The 19,351-nt window shown below is 44.1% G+C and overlaps 1 protein-coding gene across 4 annotated transcripts in view; it reads left to right on the forward strand.

Annotated features, from left to right (window-relative positions):
- MAP4K4 (mitogen-activated protein kinase kinase kinase kinase 4) overlaps positions 1-19,351 on the forward strand; it is a 132,485-nt gene that overhangs the window by 48,918 nt on the left and 64,216 nt on the right. For all 4 annotated transcript variants that reach the window (XM_066577753.1, XM_066577760.1, XM_066577768.1 and 1 more), the window contains exon 4: positions 17,851-17,976. In XM_066577753.1, coding sequence (XP_066433850.1) covers positions 17,851-17,976 — 126 coding nt within the window. The remainder of the gene's footprint in view (positions 1-17,850; positions 17,977-19,351) is intronic.

Below are 19,351 nucleotides of genomic sequence, written 5' to 3' on the forward strand. Positions count from 1 at the left end.
AGAGATCGGAGGTTTTCTCTGATCTCTGCTGTAAGAGCTAGTACCTAGCTGTCCTCTGACAGCTAACAACCAGCTCTCCCTGACACAGAGACCATCGGCTTGCTTCTGACAAGCCGATGGTCTCTATGGCAACTTGTAAACAAAGCAGAACATTGCCGACATATCGGCAATATCTTCTGCTGGTTTTTCAAAGCCCTTGCTTTGTTCTCTGTGGGTCTGTGCAGGCAGAGCACACTGTCACAGCTTGTGGCATTGTGCTCTGCAGCTCCCATAGTGATACATAGCCCGGAAATCTTCCGGGCTATGTTGCTATGAGCAGTGGAGCTCGTCCCGGAAAATTTCCGGGCGTGCCACTCAAGGGGTTAAGAGAAAAATAAGGACACATATGCAACTGACAGTTCCTATGTTCAAAATTGCAAAGGACTGAAAAAAAAAAACGCAAATGGACAGGAACACATTCAATTCTAATTGCTCTTGAGAAAAAACGCAAAGGAAAAAAAATCGCCAGTGGGTGGGAGCCCTTACATGTGCGCTGTATGCCCATGTGATACGTGGTAACTCCCAGGCAATCCATTAATTAAAGCCCACGTAATGCGCAGTAATCATACGCCCGTGGGAGCCCGACCTTACTGTCTGCATTGAGAGGTTTTATGGCCGGTTTTTGCTTAATCTGGATGGCTAGCTTCTCTGCTTAGGTGGCAACTGATTTATTTGAGTTCCATGTATGATTATGTAAAACTTCACCTGTGGACATATAATGCAAAGTAAAGGGGTGTTTGGACTTCTAGGGTGGTACGTCTGTCCATGCCAATCTATAGCAGTACTGCAAACATTACAGTGCCAGGCAGAAACCCAATGTACAGTAGAAATCTCTTGTTTTTCTCGGCATACATACTGCTATATTGGCTATTTTCCTACTACAGTTTTTTTCCACCCCAATATGCACTTAGCTGAATACACGTCCATAGCGATTTTCGACAATTAGAAAGGCTGACAGGACAGAAGCCTAATGAAGCAGAGACCAAAGTGATCTCCATCTTGCCCATTAAATCCTATGGCTCGTCTGCGTTCCCATGAATGTGCAGTTTTCTGCATAGAAAAAGGAACGGATTTGTTGTTTGTATAGCCCCAACTTACGCCACAGCGCTTTCAGGTAATTTATTTATTACCCCCCCCCCCCCTCCAGTAAGCTGGGTACTCATTTTACCGACCTCGGAAGGATGGAAGGCGGAGTCAACCTTGAACCAGCTACATGAACCATGCAAGGATCGAACTCTGCGCCACACGAGGCCCCAAGAGAGAAAATTATTGTTAAGTCTTTTATAGATACTCTCAGGTCGATTTCACACTGCTGAATAGAGCCGCATACATGAGCGATGCTGGAAAAATCACGGCATTCTCCATCTTTGCGCTTTCCTCGGAACACATTGCCTACTGCTTTCAATAGGACAGGAAAATTACGTCTTGGGGCCGCGCCGGAGGAATGTAACCTCACAGAAGTGATGGGCGGTGTGTTTGACAGAAAACGCCTGGTGTCCGCCTGTACATCGCACGAGCATGATATCGGACTGAGTTTCACAGCCCAATGTGGCACTCGGCAGTGTGTAAGTAGCCTCAAGTTGCCTTAGCACAAGAGCTTCTGTTTGGATTACCCAGAAAGCTACATATAATAAATATTGCTGGCACTCAGCCTCAACAGATCCCAACATTTGATGATCCAGGCTTTTGTATTGCCGGGTCTGAATGCCTGGGCAGCCCAGATACCATGGTGTAACTAAGGCCTTAGTCACACAGGCATTTTTTGCCGCGATTTGCGGATCGCATGACGGATGCGCATCCGCAAATCGCGTGACTGGGGCCGAAAAATCTGCTCCTAGCCGCGTTTTAATAGAAACGGGCCGGAGCTGTCCAGTGCGCGCGATCTCACGATGAATTTTCGGGAAGGGCTTAAAAATATAAGCCCTTGCCAGAAATTCATCCAGAAATGTGTAAAAGCAAAAAAAAAAATATATACTCACCTGGTCCCGGCAGACCGAGTTCAGCGCGGCCGGCTGGCAGTTCTCCTGAACTGCTCTGAGTAGTATTCAGCAGCCGGGGATTTAAAATCCCCGCCTGCTGAATGAGCTGCCCTCTGATTTGGCTCAGCGCAGGGACCAATCAGAGGCAGCACTCACTCACCCATTCATGAATTCATGAATGGGTGTGAGTGAGGGCTGGCCTCTGATTGGTGAGGCTGTGACTAATCAGAGACAGCTCATTCAGCAGGCGGGGATTTTAAATCCCCGGCTGCTGAATACTACTCAGAGCTGTTCAGGAGAACTGCCGTCCGGCCACGCTGAACTCCGTCTGCCGGGACCAGGTGAGTATATATATATTTTTTTTGTTTGTTTTTTACACATTTCTGGATGAATTTCCGGCAAGGGCTTATATTTTTAAGCCCTTCCCGAAAATTCATTGTGCGATCGCCGGCAGCCCAATTGCTTTCAATGGAGCTGGCTGTATTGCCGGCTCCATTGAATTCAATGGGCAAACATCGCTCTTCGCCAGCCCCATTGAGCGCATATAGAGAAGAGAACAGGAATCGCAGATCGCAGATAGGTGGGATCTGCGATTTCTGTTCTATAATTTATCGGACGAGCGCATAAAAAGCGCTCATGTGTCCGATACCATTACAAAGCAATGGTTTTATAAAATCGCCGGACGCATGCGCATATCGCGTGAAAAAACGCCCGTCTGACTGAGCCCTAAACCTGTACCATGCATGATGGGGTGTCTGTATCGCCGCAAGGATTCCGGCATGCTGTGTAGAAATCATTAGAAAGTATGGACTGGACACTTAATTTTTTTTATTTCAAAACCACTCAAAGCTTTGAAATATAAAATCCATTATTGATCATCGGTTGCTCCCTGTAGGAGATTTTTCGGGTCCCCTGCTGGTCTTTGTACTTCCTGCTACCTGTTGACAGACATGTGACTGCTGCAGCCAATCACTGGCCATTCAGGGCCCTTACAACGCAGCCATGTGACTGCTGCAGCCAATCCATTTTGGAAGAAGGCCCATTTGCCTAGCCTTGTTGGCTACAATGGGTTGGTGTAATACATGGACAGCACACAGTCCATAAATACACTTGCCTGAATTGATGCTTATTTGATGAGCTTGACTTATAGGAGCTGTCCAGCTTTAAAAAATAAACATGTAAACAGTGGGTTATGCCATAAAACAACAAAAGAAGCCGTTCTCTCCTCACTTCTCCCCTTGGGCAACCGCGGAAGACAGGTGAACACTGCAGCCAATCAGAGGCTGCAGCTTTACCTCCTTTACTCCTGGCATCAGCGCTCACATGAAGCTAGGAGTTGGGAGAACTGTGAAAGCTTCTCCCAGGGAGAAGGGAGGAGAGTCTTTTTGTTTTATGGCATGGCCGGCTGTTATTTTGTTCTCCCCCGCTTGGACCTCCTGTTTAACCTCTTCATGATCATGGGTCATAGATACTCCTGTCTCCAGGTCTCACTTTGCAGTTCTGGCACGCACAGATATAAATGATATCCTTGTAACTGTTTTACATATCCAACCATTTTTTTTCCCTCACGAAACATGCCTGCTTGGTTTTAATACATTCCAGGTTTTTTTTCCTAACCCTTTCTGCTGCAGCCCTTTTTAAATTTTTTTTACATTTTTTTTTCTATCCCCATTTCCAAAAAAAAATTAGTGTTTTTTTTGTTTGTTTTTTGCTGCGATGTTGCTATAGGAGTTTTATTCTTGCAGGAAGAGTTGTATATTTTCCATTGAAAAATTTCCAAGTGAGACCAATGTTTTTTGTTTTTTTTTGGGGGGTTTGGTAGTTTTAGGGTCAGTATGATTACTGCAAACCAAATTTATATTGTGCTTTTTTTTTTTTCTTATGTAGTACTAAAAAGGTGTGGTGTTTTTTTTTTTAATAAACAAAAAAAATTGCCGCCATACTTTGAAACCCAGAACTATTTATCTTCGCAACGCAAGAGTGAGTAAAAATGCAAAATTATGAAACCAACAATTTTCAATGGTTTCCTTCACATTTGTGATCTTTTTTTTTTTTTTTTTCTCGCGACAAAATCATGATCGCCAATGTGAAGGTGCCCCAATCTCTCTATTGATGCAGCTGCATGAGGCCCCCCCCCCCCCCCCTTTCATCCCTCTCTAGCATTGTGTTTTTTTTTGTGTGTGTTCTTGTTTTTTTCATTTAGGCCTCATGTCCACGGGGAAAATAATAATTAAAATCCGCAGCGGATCACCCGCGCGCGGATCCGCGCCCCATAGGAATGCATTGACCACCCGCGGGTAGCTAAATACCCGCGGATGGTCAATAAATGTGAATTAGAAAAATCATGGAGCATGAAAAAAAATGGACATGCTCCATTTAGGTGCGGATCACGCTCCGGATGGCCCCATTGATCTCTATGGGGTGCGGGAAATCCGCTGCGGGTGTTAAATGCCATTTATTTGGGTGCGTGAAATCTGCATGCGGATTACAAGTTTGGCTTCTTTTTCAGTGGCCTTGCATTTTTTTTCACGCGCAGATGCAAAAATGCCATCCGCGTGCATACACGCGTGAAAAAAAACGCATCCGCGTGTCATCCGCATGCAATAAAATACTATTTTAAGCTCATCCGCACTGCATCCGCGGCCCAAATCCGCGTTACAAATCCGGAGCAGATTTGATTTTCCCCGTGGACATGAGGCCTTACAGTGTTCAATGCAGAATTAATAATGTAAAAGATCAATTTATTAAAATATCTCAATGGTTGTGGCAGTACAAACGTGCACTTTTTGTTTTGATGTGACTTTGATAGGATAACTTTTTGTTTTTAAACTTTTTGTCCTTTAAAATATTATTCAATATTTTAGTTTAATAATCTTTCTATAGCAGCAACATTCTGCAGCGCTTATAAACAAGAGGCTACGTATGGAGATGAAGTCCGACAAAGATAATCCATGATACTTCATTCCCTAGATCAGTCGGGACATATAAATGCTGCTGTCAGATTGACTGGCTGTTACGGACGGCTGCTGGCTGGCTCTATACTGAGCATATGCCGGTAACATCTCTTACATCCTAAAGGCCCTTTTACACGGGCCGAGAGTCGTTTAGACGACTGCATGAGCACTGATGTCACCGCTAAGGTCGTTGGCACCCCTACAGAGCATTCAAACTGAAAGGCTTGCTGCCGGCTCCCTGGCTGCTCGTCCGCTTCTCGCTCAGCACTTCCTATGGGAAGCTTTCACACCGCACCGAGAGGCCAGCGAGCGCTAACCAGGTTGTGTAAGCGGACAGAAGAGTTAGCTTAAGGCCACTTTTACACTGGCAACAAAATTGCACGATTTGGCTGTGATGCGAGAAAATGCATGTATGTTAAGCCCATGCTTTCCAATGGGTTCCTTCACAGTAGTGAGGTTTTCTTCGATGCTATCTTGCCACTTTTAAAAAAAAATTTTTGTACCCTTGTTTCCCTTTGTTTTTGTCGCATCGCACTTAAAAAAAAATAATAAAATAAAGGAATACTTATCTTAAAGACTTGGTCCGGTCCTCTTACTGCTCTCCGGAGATCTGCCATGCATCTTGCAGTCCTTGTTCGCCCACAAAAGATCACTTCCTGGTTGTGGGATTCCTAAATCCTGCCTCCAGGAAGCAATGGCTCTGATTGGCTGAGCAGTGCTTGAGAACCAATCAATGCAGCGCAGGGTGGACCAATCACAGCCATTGCTTTGGTTCATCTAGTGCTGCATTAGTTTTCACAATAAAACGCATTGCTGACGCTGCAGGAGCAAAGCTGCGATTTTGTAGCAGCAATAACTATCGCCCATGTGTTAAAGAGGCCTAAACAACCATGAATGACAAGTGAGCAATCTTCCCTTTTTTTTTTTTTTTTCCCTTCCCCTGCTTTACACTGAATTATTATCGCTCACTTTCACTTGTTTTTAAATGAGTTTTGATTGATAATCTGCATGTGTAAATGGGCTCTGACTGTATGGGGCATGGGCAGTTGGGGCATCCATAGCCGTATGACTGTCTGGAAGGAGTAGTAATTTACACTGTATGGTAAATGCATGCTAAGAAATGGTTCTGCCAATCTTTATATACGGTAGCTCTGAATTCTTCAGTTCCGTCTGTCTTAAAAGCGCCGTGGAAGCTGCGCTGCTGGGAGGGGGACTGAGCGTGGGATTTGTTTGTATGAGGGGATTTGACATGTTTCTCCATGTAATAAATGGCTGGATGCCTATCTGCCCATCAGCTATTAGTAAGTTAGTCCCCTGTACTGGTCTTCTGGATTTCTGCATCCATTGGGATCCCTGGTTGTGTAGAGGACGGAGCCGAATGGATGTGATTAAACAGGAGGCCTGGGTGCTTATTACATGTGCTCTCATGTGTAATACCCCAAGTTAGAGGTTTGTGATCAAGAAACCATTTCTTCCGCTTTACTTCATTGGCAATCACAATTATTCAATCCCCACTGTTAATTGGGCTCAGTTGACAGATTTTCAGGTGTTTGCCAAAAACAAAAGAACAAGTTAAAGAGCTCAACACCACTAATATAACAAGTGGGTTCTCCAGAGTCCACTTTTAACCCCTTGATGGAAGTGGCCCTTTTCTTCTATTTTTACGTTTTTAGTTCTTCCTCCCCTCTTTAAAAAAAAAAAAATCAAAAAAAATCATAGCTGTTATTTGTCCATGAATGTAGCTGTTTGTATGGCATACACACTGCAACAAGAATAACAGGATAACTGTATTCTATGGGTCTGTAAGAAAACTACCATACCAAATTTATTTTGTTTGTGTGTGTGTGTGTTTGCGTAATTTTTTATTTAATCTTTTTTAAAAATATTTTCTGCTGCCATCTTCTGAGAGCTATGACTTTAAAAAAAAAGAAAATTGCAGTCAACATAACTGTGTGAACGCTTATTTTTTGTGGGACCTCCTGTAGTTTCTATTGGTATAATTTTGGAGCACATACGACTTTTTGATCACTTTTTATTACATTTTTGTTTTTAGAGACAGGGTGACACAATTTTGGCGTTCTTTAATTTTTTTTTTTTCTGACAATGTTCACCGTGCGGGGTAAATAATGTGTTACTTTCATAGATCGGCCTTTTACGGACACAGTAATACCAAATGTGTCTCTTGTTTTATTATTTAGATTTTTATTATAAACTAGCTGATATACCTGGCCTCATCCGAGTTAATTTGATACAGGTGTTTGTGTTTGCATGAAAAAGTTTATGAAGTCAAGGTTACTTTGACTTCAGCGGTATAAGATATAACAACCAATCACAGCGTGGCTTTCATGTTACCTCTGCAGTGTAATATATAGCAACCAATCACATCACAGCTTTCACATTTGCATGACAAATTTCATGTTTGTACAACATTGGGAAGTTAGAGACTTAGATTTGGTACATTACGCAGGGGCGCCGATAGTTTTACACTTGGCATTGAATTTTCAAGTTTCAAGTTATCACCCCGTTCACTTTCCTATTTAGGACCTAAAGAATGCTCCTACCAAATTTCATGTTTTTACAGAAGTTAGAGAATTAGTAGCCAGCCAGTCATTCAGTCCCTCCTTCCACATTTTTATATATAGATATGGCAAAAGTGTTTTTTTGTTTTTTTAAAAAAAAACTTTTACCTTTTTTTTTTAATAATCAGTAAAACGTTTTTTAAACTTTAACTTTTTTTACTTTTCTTTTTAGTCCCCATAGTGAACAAGAACTTGTGATGGTTTGATCGCTCCTGCGGTATGAAGTAATGCCTTTTCTTGTCTGTCAGATCACAGTATGATGTGATGCTATCAAGCTACGCCACGGGTATGGCTTGATGGGCACTCCGCAATGGCAGTCCAGGGGCCTTTTAGAAGGCCTTGGCTGCCTTGACAACCCACGATTTCATTGCGGGGGGGCCGTACGGGAACATCGGTTGGGGCATTTAAAAGGTTAACAGCAGTGTGGCCTATCGGAGCTGTTGTGGACGGGTTTTGGCTGTAAGAAACAGCCGGCCCTTGCGTTGTGTGGAACGAGATCGCCCTGCTACCCCCTTTCATACATACCCTGAACGTGCAGGACGTAACTGTACATCCTGCATCGTTAAGGTGTTAATGACTACTGCAGTCTTAGAATTATTTCATACCCTAAATAGAATCCCTCATATGTTTTGGCCGGTGGGTTCTTATTACCTGCTTCCATAACTGAGCAGGAAAACGGGACCCAAAATGCCGATGTGAACAAGGCCTTAGAATTTATTTTTTGGAGTGGTGAGAGCTGACAGGTCTCCTCCGTGAGCCTATCTTATAGATAAGCTCACCGCGGCAATCTCAGCATGCCGTGATTTAAATCCCGCAAATGGAGGACCGCTATGGTTCTCCGCTCGTGGACGCCAGCACTGCGATTTCCATAGCAACGTTATGGAGCGTGATCCGAGGGCGATAAATCGCCCGTGGACAGGCAGCCTAACTTTGGAAAACGGCTCCTATTGTTGAAAAGTCCAATTTCATATCGTGACGCTCAAATCCTTCTTGATGGTCTGTTCACAGGGGGTTCAAAATTCACTCGTTATATACAGATTTCACCCCCTCATTTGAAAAGCTGAAATCCATGCTGATGATCCACAATAAATTGACATACTGTGGATGTAGAATCCAATTGTGGATATGGATTTTACTATATTATGTGGATGAGATTTGTTCCAATATCATTGGCAGGGAATATCTGCATCATTTACACGACGGGTGAACATAGCCGGTTCTAGATCAATGTCTGGAGGAATGAAGAGGATTGGATGGGTTGAAATCGAAGCTGTCCCAAGCTCGTTTCACCCAATGGCAGATGTTGTTTCATGTCTAGGGGCCCTTTTACACAGCACAATTATGGTGCGAGTAATTAAGTGATTTGGCCGATTGTGAGGTGTAACCACGTGCAGCGATCACGGATTGGATCCTTTATGTACATTTAGAAGGATTTGCAGACGACAAACTGATTTTTGAGTAAATGGGTGGTGTAACTATTTGCTGACTAGAAAGCGGTGGCAGAAGGGTTGACTAGAGGCGCGGGTGTGGTGTTCAAACAAAAAACCTAAATTACCCAATTATTCCGTGTAAATGCACGCCAAGCGAATGATATTGGATAGTTGCTTCACCGCTGGTTGCATTTTCGTTCCAATTTATTTTGCAGTGTGAAAGGGCCCTTAGGTCATCTCAGCATTCTTTATCGATCTGTCAGACAGATTTTGTTTTTCTGGCCATAGTTGTTACTGTAAATGTTTTCCTGTTTTTAAAGAGAATCTGTCATCATTTTGCAGCCCTCACTGAGAACAACATAAGGTAGTGTCAGTCACACAGATTGCAGTGTTAAGTCTGCCCTATGTATGTGTGCAGTAGTTTTGGAGAAACTTTCATTTTATTACGGTAGTAGCCGCTAGACATAGAACTAGGCCTGGTTATTCATGAGCTGCAGGCTAGCCACACCCACCATACCCCTCAGCCAATGAGTGGCAGTTCATAGTAATAAGCATGGAGCTGTCAATCATTGGCTGGAGGGCAGGGTGGGTGTGGCTACCTTGCAGCTCATGAATATTCAGGACTACTTTAAGTAATCCTCTGTGTATTTGTGAGAAACGTGTCTTTTATCAGTAGCAAACTACTGCATAGATCCACACATATCACTGTATTTGATGCAACTGTCACTACTTTGTTCTGCCGCAGTGGGTACTATTGTACCTTGTCACCACCGGAAGCTAGGGGTTTAACAGGGCTGGCATGGAGAAACGCCCCTCTCATGCTCCTAGCTCCCGATTCGCTGAATTCTCTCCTCTGTCCTCCCCCGTGGTCACCCAGCTGTAGCGGTGAGATCAGCCTGGTGGCGGCCACTCTTCCTCCCCCCACCCCTGCATTGTTCTCAGCGGTGGGGCACCGTTCTCTGCGTTGCACGGCACTTCAGAGCTGACAGGGCAGTGGGGACAGGCAAGACAATCGGACTGTAGTGATTTTTTTTTTTTTTTTTTGCCTGCCACGGAGGGTTAGCTGTAACATAAGAGCATGTAGACCTAATAATGTAAGCCTAACAGCAAAACTAACCCTAATCCTAAGCCTGCCTCCCAGGCAAACCTCACTACAGACGCTGTTAGGGCCGTCAACATTTTAGCCAATCAGAGCTAGGGGCGTACCTCCATGCAAGCCCTGTCAAACCCCTAGCTTCTGGTGGTGATGAGGTACAATAGTACCGCCTCAGTGAGGGGTGAAAGAATCTCTTTAATTGAAAAGGTTTAAGAATTAAAGTGGGAACGTAGCAAACTTTTTCCTTTTTGTAGCAAGGACATGTGGTGCCCTAGCAGATGTATGGCTGTGAATGGGGATCTGTTCCAGTCCTTGCTGTGCGTCAATGTCCTTATCTTGTGTTGTCTGTGTTCTTCATTGTGCAATTTATGCTGTTCTATGCGTTTTTGGAATTTATTTATTACTGCTTTGTGATCCTGGCGAGTTTGAAAGGCAGATTGTGATGAACTATCCCTCCTGGCCCTCCGAGGGTCCCACTGCCCCCAACTGTGCTGAAGAGCCACTTGGACCTGCATTCAGCAATGCTCTCCTTACAGTTGAATGAAGTGCCATTGGCTCTGCACACCAGCTTATTTTACTGCTTCTCTCAGCTAGTTTTGTTTTACTTTTTACGTCTTTTTAACCCTCAATCCTTCCTTGGCTGTCAGATTCATCATACCTGCTGTCAGTTGGTACGAGGAGAGGGGGTTAGGCTATCTCTTCTGAGGTTGTGTCGCCCTTGATTTAGTTTTTAATCCTGTTTACATGCTAATTAACAAGTACTGCAAAGTTAATCAATAGATGCAGTCTGTCCCCATGCATGTATCTCACCCCTCAATTGTACGATCAGACAGGTATGCCCCAAAATCCGCAGCAGATTTAGCTCTGTGTACTTTTGATGTGATTTTGCACAGAAATCTACATCATGATCCGCACTGTTTCGTGTAGATTTTCACGCAGACCTGCAGCAGATTTGGGCCAGTTGAAGGGGTGAAGTCTCCTGCGGACCCGAGCCAAAATCTGCAGGAACATTTGCCCACCAATGGCGTGGATTTTGATGCCGTTTTTTGCATGGAATTTTCCGTTATACAAAATCTTCACCACTTCTGCGCTTGGACGACGTGCCCTTGGGGTATGTTCACACATTAGGGGCTGCCGCAGAATGTGCATAGAAATTCTGCAACCAGGTACTGTACACTATTAGGGAAGGGGTTTTAATAAAACCCACCGCAGATGTGGCGATGCTCCTCTTATAAAGTATCACACGTCAGGAGATGGGAAGTGGATAACGAAAGAATGGAGTTTAGTTAATGAGGTCCCAGAATCTCTTCACACGCAGCATTTCCACCATGTGTGAATATACCTTTAGGGCCACCAGGGTATGGCAGAGACTGATTCTGCATCCTATCCCGCTGGTTGGATAGAACTACAATCTCCAGTGATTTTTGAGTACAGTCACATATAATATATGCAACAGGAGCTGGTGAAAGAGGTGAGGGGTATACTTATTAGCGTTATTGGCAAAGATATAGGAAAACCCCTTTAACAGAACTGCAATTGAAAATTGCTTCCAAGTTGCTATTTGTTGCATATCACTTGATAGAATTTTAATGAAATGGGGTGTAGCGCCAGTCGCCCTGTACTTGTGCTGATCCCCAGTGAAGCCGCCAACACACATGAAGATAAGGCTATGATGCAACTAGCATTGCTCATCTGAAAGGGAGAACCCGTTAACCCCATTTTTGTTCTCACTAGGTAGTGAATGCTAACATGTTTTTTTAACTTTTTTCTTTTTCGTACCACTCATGTAACGGCTACCGGTACTGGCTGCCAAACCTTAGTCAGCAACCATTGTTCATCCTATGGCTTTGTAGTTCAGATCTGCATTCCTAAAAGTGATCAACGCATTTCTAGGCGCTTTCACAGAATTTTTACACAAATGACTTGTTTACTTCTTTAGTACTATTTTTCGTTCCATGTAAGTTTACAAATGAAGATAATAGTTTACATTTTATTGACATTCGCTTGTTCACTCAGTCGTTGGTGGTTCATGGCTCTGTACCGGTGAATGTGAGCAACTGATCGCGCTTTACATGGAACAATGATTTTTATGTCGGCATAAAATGAACGCGGGACGGATTATCTGTCTTTCAATCGTTGACAGTCTTTACACTGAACCATTAGCGGTCATATTTGCACGATCCAACGATTTTTTTATTTTGAATAATAGTTTGTGTAAAAGGGCTCTTGGGTGATTGCCTGTAGAGCAGGGACATAGAGAGGTCATATACATTAGCTCCCGCCCCTTGCCAGCAATGGGAGGGGCAGGACAGGGCATAGCTCCACCCACTCCCATTGCAAACAGCTGGGGGGGGGGGGGGGGGGAGATGGACAGTTTGGATGGTAGCATATATCGGCTGGCCGGGAAGACTGCGTCCCATATACACTCCTGTGAAATAAGCCCTGTGTTTCATGGCCTGATATCGCGCTTGCCTGTGTGAAACTAGCCTTAACTGCTAGGTTTGGCAAGCTATACTAGGAGACCTGAAGACTGCAGAATTTGGAGTGCTGCTCTAGATTACATGCTGTGACTGATGATCAATACAAGCATTGACTTTTTTGTAAACTAGTTTTCATAAAGCTTTCAGTAGAATTGTGATTAGTGACCCCTTTACTTCCTGCAGCCTAAAATGACATCACCGTTTGTACTTTGTGCGTGACATTAGTTGCATGTGTTGGCTGCAATGTATTCCCGAAATCTCGCTGTAATGGCTGGAATCTGGGATGAGACTGATCTCGGCAGCTTGATTTCTTATGGCCCATTTACACTGGACGACAGTCGTCTAAACGACTGCATGAGCGCTGATGTCACTGCTAAGGTCATTAGCACTCGTCCAGAGTGTGTGGTGCAGAATGTGAATCCACACGGGCACTGTAGACAGGGCTCAGTAAGTTCTATTCTACTCCTACCTATAAAGGCTCTCCGCCACTTTAGCTTTTCTGTGTCCGGCCTGCTATATTGTCGGCTGGGTGAGGTTACATAGTATTGCAGTGTTGCCAGTAGTTGCTGCCTGCCAACGTCTACAGTGAAGCAGCGAGTCATTTTGGTCTGGCTCCTTAAGTGTTGTATCCCAGCGCGACCTCCGCCGGCTGCTAGAATCTACCGGAACAGTGCTGTTGTAGTCAGTAGGCCAATCCTCCTAGTAATCTGCTCACACCTGGGATGGCGGTGTACTCTTCTAGCCAGCGCTGCCAGCGCCTCCCAGACTGCTTTGTGGTGAAGGATTAAGACAAGGGTCCCAGGTGACGGTAGAATTACCGTGCCATATGGCGCTGAGCGCTCGTAGTAGAGGGGGTTCTGTTACGCATCTCACAGATTTAACCTCTTACATGTTGGTTTTATTACAATGCAAGTATTTTCATATCCTTTTTTGTGTCGGGCCTCATTCACACGGGCAGTGCAGAGTTCGGTCCATGAATATGCAGAGTATTCACACACCACAAAGTTGAGTATCCTGTTCGTATGTGACCCTGGCTGTTTTTTGTTTTTTTTTTGGGGTGGGGGTAGAATTTTACGACCTGATATCACACTCACCCATGTGGAATTAACCTAAGGGTCCTTGCTAGGACATGTCGTACATATCCAGCTCATATTTTTGGGCTTTCCCATGTTTTGCAATGGGGCTGGCAAAGCATCGCACGGCGTGCAAAGTGTACATGAGCGCGATGCGAGGTTTCCGGTATATGCGGTGAATGGGGTTAATGAATGTCAATGGACTTTCATTGATCCATGCACATGGCATGTAGATACTGCGTATCGATGTGCAGGAGAAATAAACTGCAGCATGCTTTTTTTTTTTTTTTTTTGCATACCACGCAGCATGAGCCTTAGGCTGCCTTCACACTGGCGATTTTAAAATCGTGCGATTTTTCGCGTGAGTGAGTAAAAAACGCTGAACTATGAAACCAATGGTTTAATTCCCATATGCCATTTTTACTTATGTGATGGGGTCTAAAAAATAACTATCACACAATGCCCTATCATTCTGCATTTTGCATTTCTTTTTCTAGCCCATGTTTCCCTATGGAGCCTCCTTTTTATCACATCGCAATGCCCAAACTCGCGATTTTCGTGTGCGTTTTTAACATTATAAACTGCCATTGACTGTCGTGTGATAAAACCCCGCGGGTGGCAGCGAGGCGCTGCATGATTCTTCACGAAAAAGCATCGCTGATTCTCAAACATTGCCTGAACAAAGCTGTGATGTGACCACCTTGGAACATTTACTGAGGTAGATCGGACACAGAAAGGCTATCCAATAGAAACAGCAGGTGGCGCTATTCTAACATTCATCCTGCAATATCCAGGAATAGAAATACATATATTTTCAATAAATATTGATATAGAAATGTTAAGAATCGCGGCTCGTTTTTAAATATCAAGAATTTCACGTGACAACTTTTCCTTTTTTTTTTTTTTTACTTTTTATTGTGCCATGGCCATTTCTGTTGAATACACCCGGAGGCTAGGCCCGCATGAGCATAAAATGACAGCATATTACACATGCGCTGTACACGCGTGTAATATGTGTTAGTTTGCAGGAATTCGAATACCTTACCTAATTGCATAATATGCGAGCGCAAAAAAGAACGCAGCATGTTATATTTTGCTACATATTATGCGTGAGAGACCATCACTTCTATGGGCGCATAATCAGTACCACCCATATGCAATTACACTGCGTATAGGCGGTGTGTATGCGTGCTGTTGTGAAGGGACAGCGTGGGAAATAAAAAAGCAGGCATGCATGAGATACTGTCATGCGCAGTACAATATTGCTGCTATATAGGCCACGTATAGCATTTTATCCATTCGGCGGTGTGAGCCCAGCCTAAAAGGAACGTTGAATGCCACCTTTGCCATGAGTCAGTTTGTGAAATTTCTGATCTGTGAGCAATGCTCCGTCCACTCTGTAAAGCTATGATCACGCGGGGCGGATACGCTGCGAGACGCCCGTTGCAGACTTTCTGCAGGGCAGCTGATAAACTATCCCAAAATCCGCAGCGTATACATACCATGTGACCTTGCTTCTTATGATTTGTTGTGAGCTGGATGACTAGCGCCAATCAACAAAATCGTCGCTTATTTAATTGGCCTCTATTCAGACTTATGGGGGACGGGCGATCAGTTAGACCATCATTTATCCCCCATATGGTTTACTTGCTGTTGAGCATTTGCAGATCAGGGCCACAGACGGGTACACTAAAATGGGGTTAAAACCCTGAGCAGACTGCCAGAATAAGGCGTTCTAGATTCATATCAGTGGAGACCAAAGAGACAAATGTATCTAATATGTTCCGAATGGAAACTGTTCTGGACATGGCCATAAAAGTCAGTCCCAGAGGAGGGTCTGTTCATTTCCTGTATAATGTTATATGGCTGGGACAGCCTGGTACAAGATTTCCCAAAACTTTTGGGAGGGATATTTCATAGGTAGGTGATAGGACCCAGTGGGATATTGGTCTGAGAAAAGTCCTCAAACAGTAAGTGGATCATGGACTGATGAGGCAACATTAAAGGGCATTCCCAGAATATATGATAGCGGGTGCCTATATGGGAATTACAACGCCAACAAGTATTTGGAATGGCATTATTGAGTCTATGCAGTATAACTGGCACATGGTGCCATGTCATCAGGAGTTTAATTTGGCTGTTCTTAGAGAGTGAGCAAATTGTTGTTCCTCTGTGTGCCAGACCACTGTCAGGACCCACCTGGGGATCCCCAATGTCTTTTGAAGTTCCAGACAAACTCCAGGAGGGCAGAGCTTACTGTTCTAAAAAAGGAAATGAGAATTTTGATCAGGGGGTTTCTCAAATAAGTATTTAGGCATGATGGGTGTTTGAATTGCCGCAATGCGCCCTAGTAGAGATAGATGGAGACATGACCATTTCTGGAGAAGGCTATTCATGCCTTTCTGTAAGGGAGGAAAGTTTGCTGAAAGTAGGGGAAGACTAGGATGAGGTAATATGTACTCCTAGATAAGGGAGTCGGCTCGCCAGGTTCATGTCAGAGAGAATGGGGGCAGAGGGATTTATGCCATCATGCCCTTTTTTATTGGAGTTTCTTGGGCTGAATCAAAGAAGGCTAACGGACACCACCGAAGTGCAAGAACGTTTTTTCTCATCCATCTAAGTGTTTTACAAAGTCTACTTGTATCTGTTTTCGTTCTAAAGATATAAGTGGGTGGCTGCGATGTTTGAATCGTCCTGTCTGTCACATTCCAATAATATAATATGTGATGTATCTGCTTTATATGATATACAGTGTAATGAAGTAGGATTATGATATGATGTATGGAGACTTGGGCTATGTGTCTAACAATTGGGAGACCTAGTGTTTAGCTCTAGCACCAGATTACCTTTTGACAATCTGCCCAGTATAGACAGGAGGCGACAATGAAGGGGGGATTTGACATGCGTATCATAATTCAGGAGCATTAACTTAGAAAAATATGAGCATATGGTGTTTGTAATCCTCCCTGTGACACAGGCCTTGCCGTCTCCCTTACAGTCAGGTGGAATCCCTCCGCCCCAGGGCCCCTGTTGTCTTGGGCTACTTTCATGCAGGGAAGAAAATCTGCTGTATTTCCGTACAAAACTTCTGCAACCAAATCTGTAATGTAACCCGCAGGTGTTTGTAGTGCGTTTGGTGCTGATGTCACTCGTTAGACTGAAGGGAATGTAACCCAAATAGAATCTACAGGGGACGTTGTCTGCTGTTAGTGAATAGGGTTTATTAAATATCGTTCACTCACCTTGTACTGTACAGAATTGTGACATTTAGGTGGGGTAAAAGTTCTGCAACAAGTACGCCTTGTCTGAAATTGTACGTTCCTGCCAAGCTGTTAATCTGAGAGATGTAAGAGCTAATTTCTTCAATAAACTTGTTACTACTGTTTTACAGGTTTTTAATGTAGGAATCAAAATTGTGAGACATGAAAACCATCTGATCAGATTAATTTTAAAGCCTGCAGCATGTATTACATATCTTAGTTCTTTCCTCCTTCGTGACGGCCCCATTGCCTTTTTACGCCCTAGATAATTGGGCTTTAATCCTCTGGGATGTAAAAACGTGCTTCCTCCGAGGATTGAAGGTCCACTTACACGCAAAGATGATCGCTCAAAATTAGTTAGAACCATTCTGAGCGATCATTTTGCATTAGGTGCTAATGGGCTAATCGCCGACGGCACAGGAAAAAAGATTTGGGGGGGGGGAAGCTGTACTACACATGTCTGACGGCGAGCGTCCACGGTCTTCTGCAATACAGATTTCCACACAGACGCCAGTCGCGGTCTGAGCCAGATTCCGATGCCGGCATGCAGAATCCGGCCTTAGCCGTTTGGATTGTTATAATTTTTTGGACTATTTGGTGTGGGATTGTTGTGTGTGTGTGTGTGTGTGTGTGTGTGTTTCTTCTTCCTTTATGCATGGTCTTGCAGGTAGACAGTTTTTGTCATGCACTGCTAACACTTCTCCTGGGATCCCAAGGTTGGAAATCTTGGCATTAAGTGACATTTTGCAGCTACTGCTTCTGTTTTACAGTGTGAGCATATTAGTGACACTTCATACTGTATGCTTACATAGTGGGATCTGTCAGTAGATCCTCCCAACATGTATCCCTGATGGAAGATTCTTAACTAGACAGACCTTGGTGCTTTGTATAAAATGTACAAGAAGTATGATTTTTGTGACTTCATTGGATTCTCCCCCCCCCCCCTTTTCTTTCAAAAAGGATGAAGAAGAGGAAATCAAACTGGAAATCAATATGCTGAAGAAATATTCCCATCACAGAAATATTGCCACTTATTATGGTGCTTTTATCAAGAAAAGCCCTCCGGGGCATGATGATCAACTGTGGGTAAGCGGAGTGTCAGTACCTATTAGTGGCATGTGTGGTTAGGTTACGTTTATATGTAGAGATCTGGGATCAGTCTCTGTCCAGTCGGAGTAATGCCCATCTAAGGATGCCTTTACATGCTTCAGTAATGCATAGGGTATGACCATTGATGGCTCACAGGACTAATCGCTACCGGTTGGCTTGTTTGTGCCGCAATCGCTTAAGGCCTCATGTCCACGGGGAAAATCAGGCCCGCTACGGATTCTACATGGAGAATCTGCAGCGGGTCCCTCCTGCCCCGCGGACATGAGCGCTGAAAATAGGAATGTAGCATGTGGTAGATGTGTTCTTCATCCCGTCGGGGACACTGCAGCGGCGGACAGGTTAATTTTTTTCTTTTTTTTTTTTTAAGGGAAGGGCTTATATTTAAAGCGCTTCCCTGAAAAACAATTACGGGGTGCCGGCAGACTATTGCCGGCAGCAGCTGTGGCTCCATTGAAGGCAATGCACGGACCTGCATTTACGCGTGTTTTTGCATGTACATAGGTGCGCACTTATGTACGCACCTATGTATGTGCAAAAACATGCTCGTGTGAACCCACCCTCGGGAGAAACATCCCCTGTAATGACATTAGTCACTGGCAGAGCTGGTCAGGGTCTGCTAGGACCCTGTAGCTCTGTTGTGCCAGAGGTCACCTGGCGATCAGTGACTGCGGTCTCATGTAGTGGAAGTTATACTTCCACTTTCACTTGTTAGTATGTTGCGCTCATTGAGAACTGTGTACTAAATAAAGGAGGAGGCAGTAAGGGTTAAACACTTCTACCACCTCCTCTGGGTTATCAGCTGCAACTGATTAATTGCAGAAGCAGGAGGCTTTAATCCCTGCTGTAATTTTATATACGGCTGGACTTTAAGCCCAGGACCAGGCACCGTAAATTTACAGTGCTTCCTTAATGGGTTAATGAATTGCTCGACCATCAAGTGATTGCATCTGTACACAATTTGTAGATTTTATAAGTGAAATTTTTAATGCTGGACCCTCGATCCAATTTTGAGAGCTTCAACCTGATTTTGACCTTGTACAGTTGTCATGTATGAGTATTTTATGAAGGTCCATAAAGGCCTCTTAAATTGATTTGTGTAAAAGGCCCATTGATTTTAAAGTGGTTTTCCAGTAGAAACAGCCAATGACCCCTTCGCAGGATTGAATGCCAATAGCCATCAGCATGGGACCTGCCACTTGGGCCCCCTGCCGACCTGCTAATTAGATAGAGTTGCAGATGGTTGCAACTGTAAACATGGTCCATAGCGCAGCTCTTCCATTCACTTCACTGGGAAAAGCGGCACCAAACTGGGCCATTGTCCTATGGATGGCGTGTGACCGCCCTGGCCATC

The sequence above is a fragment of the Eleutherodactylus coqui genome, chromosome 1 (genome assembly GCF_035609145.1).
Source record: "Eleutherodactylus coqui strain aEleCoq1 chromosome 1, aEleCoq1.hap1, whole genome shotgun sequence".
Lineage (NCBI taxonomy): Eukaryota > Metazoa > Chordata > Amphibia > Anura > Eleutherodactylidae > Eleutherodactylus > Eleutherodactylus coqui.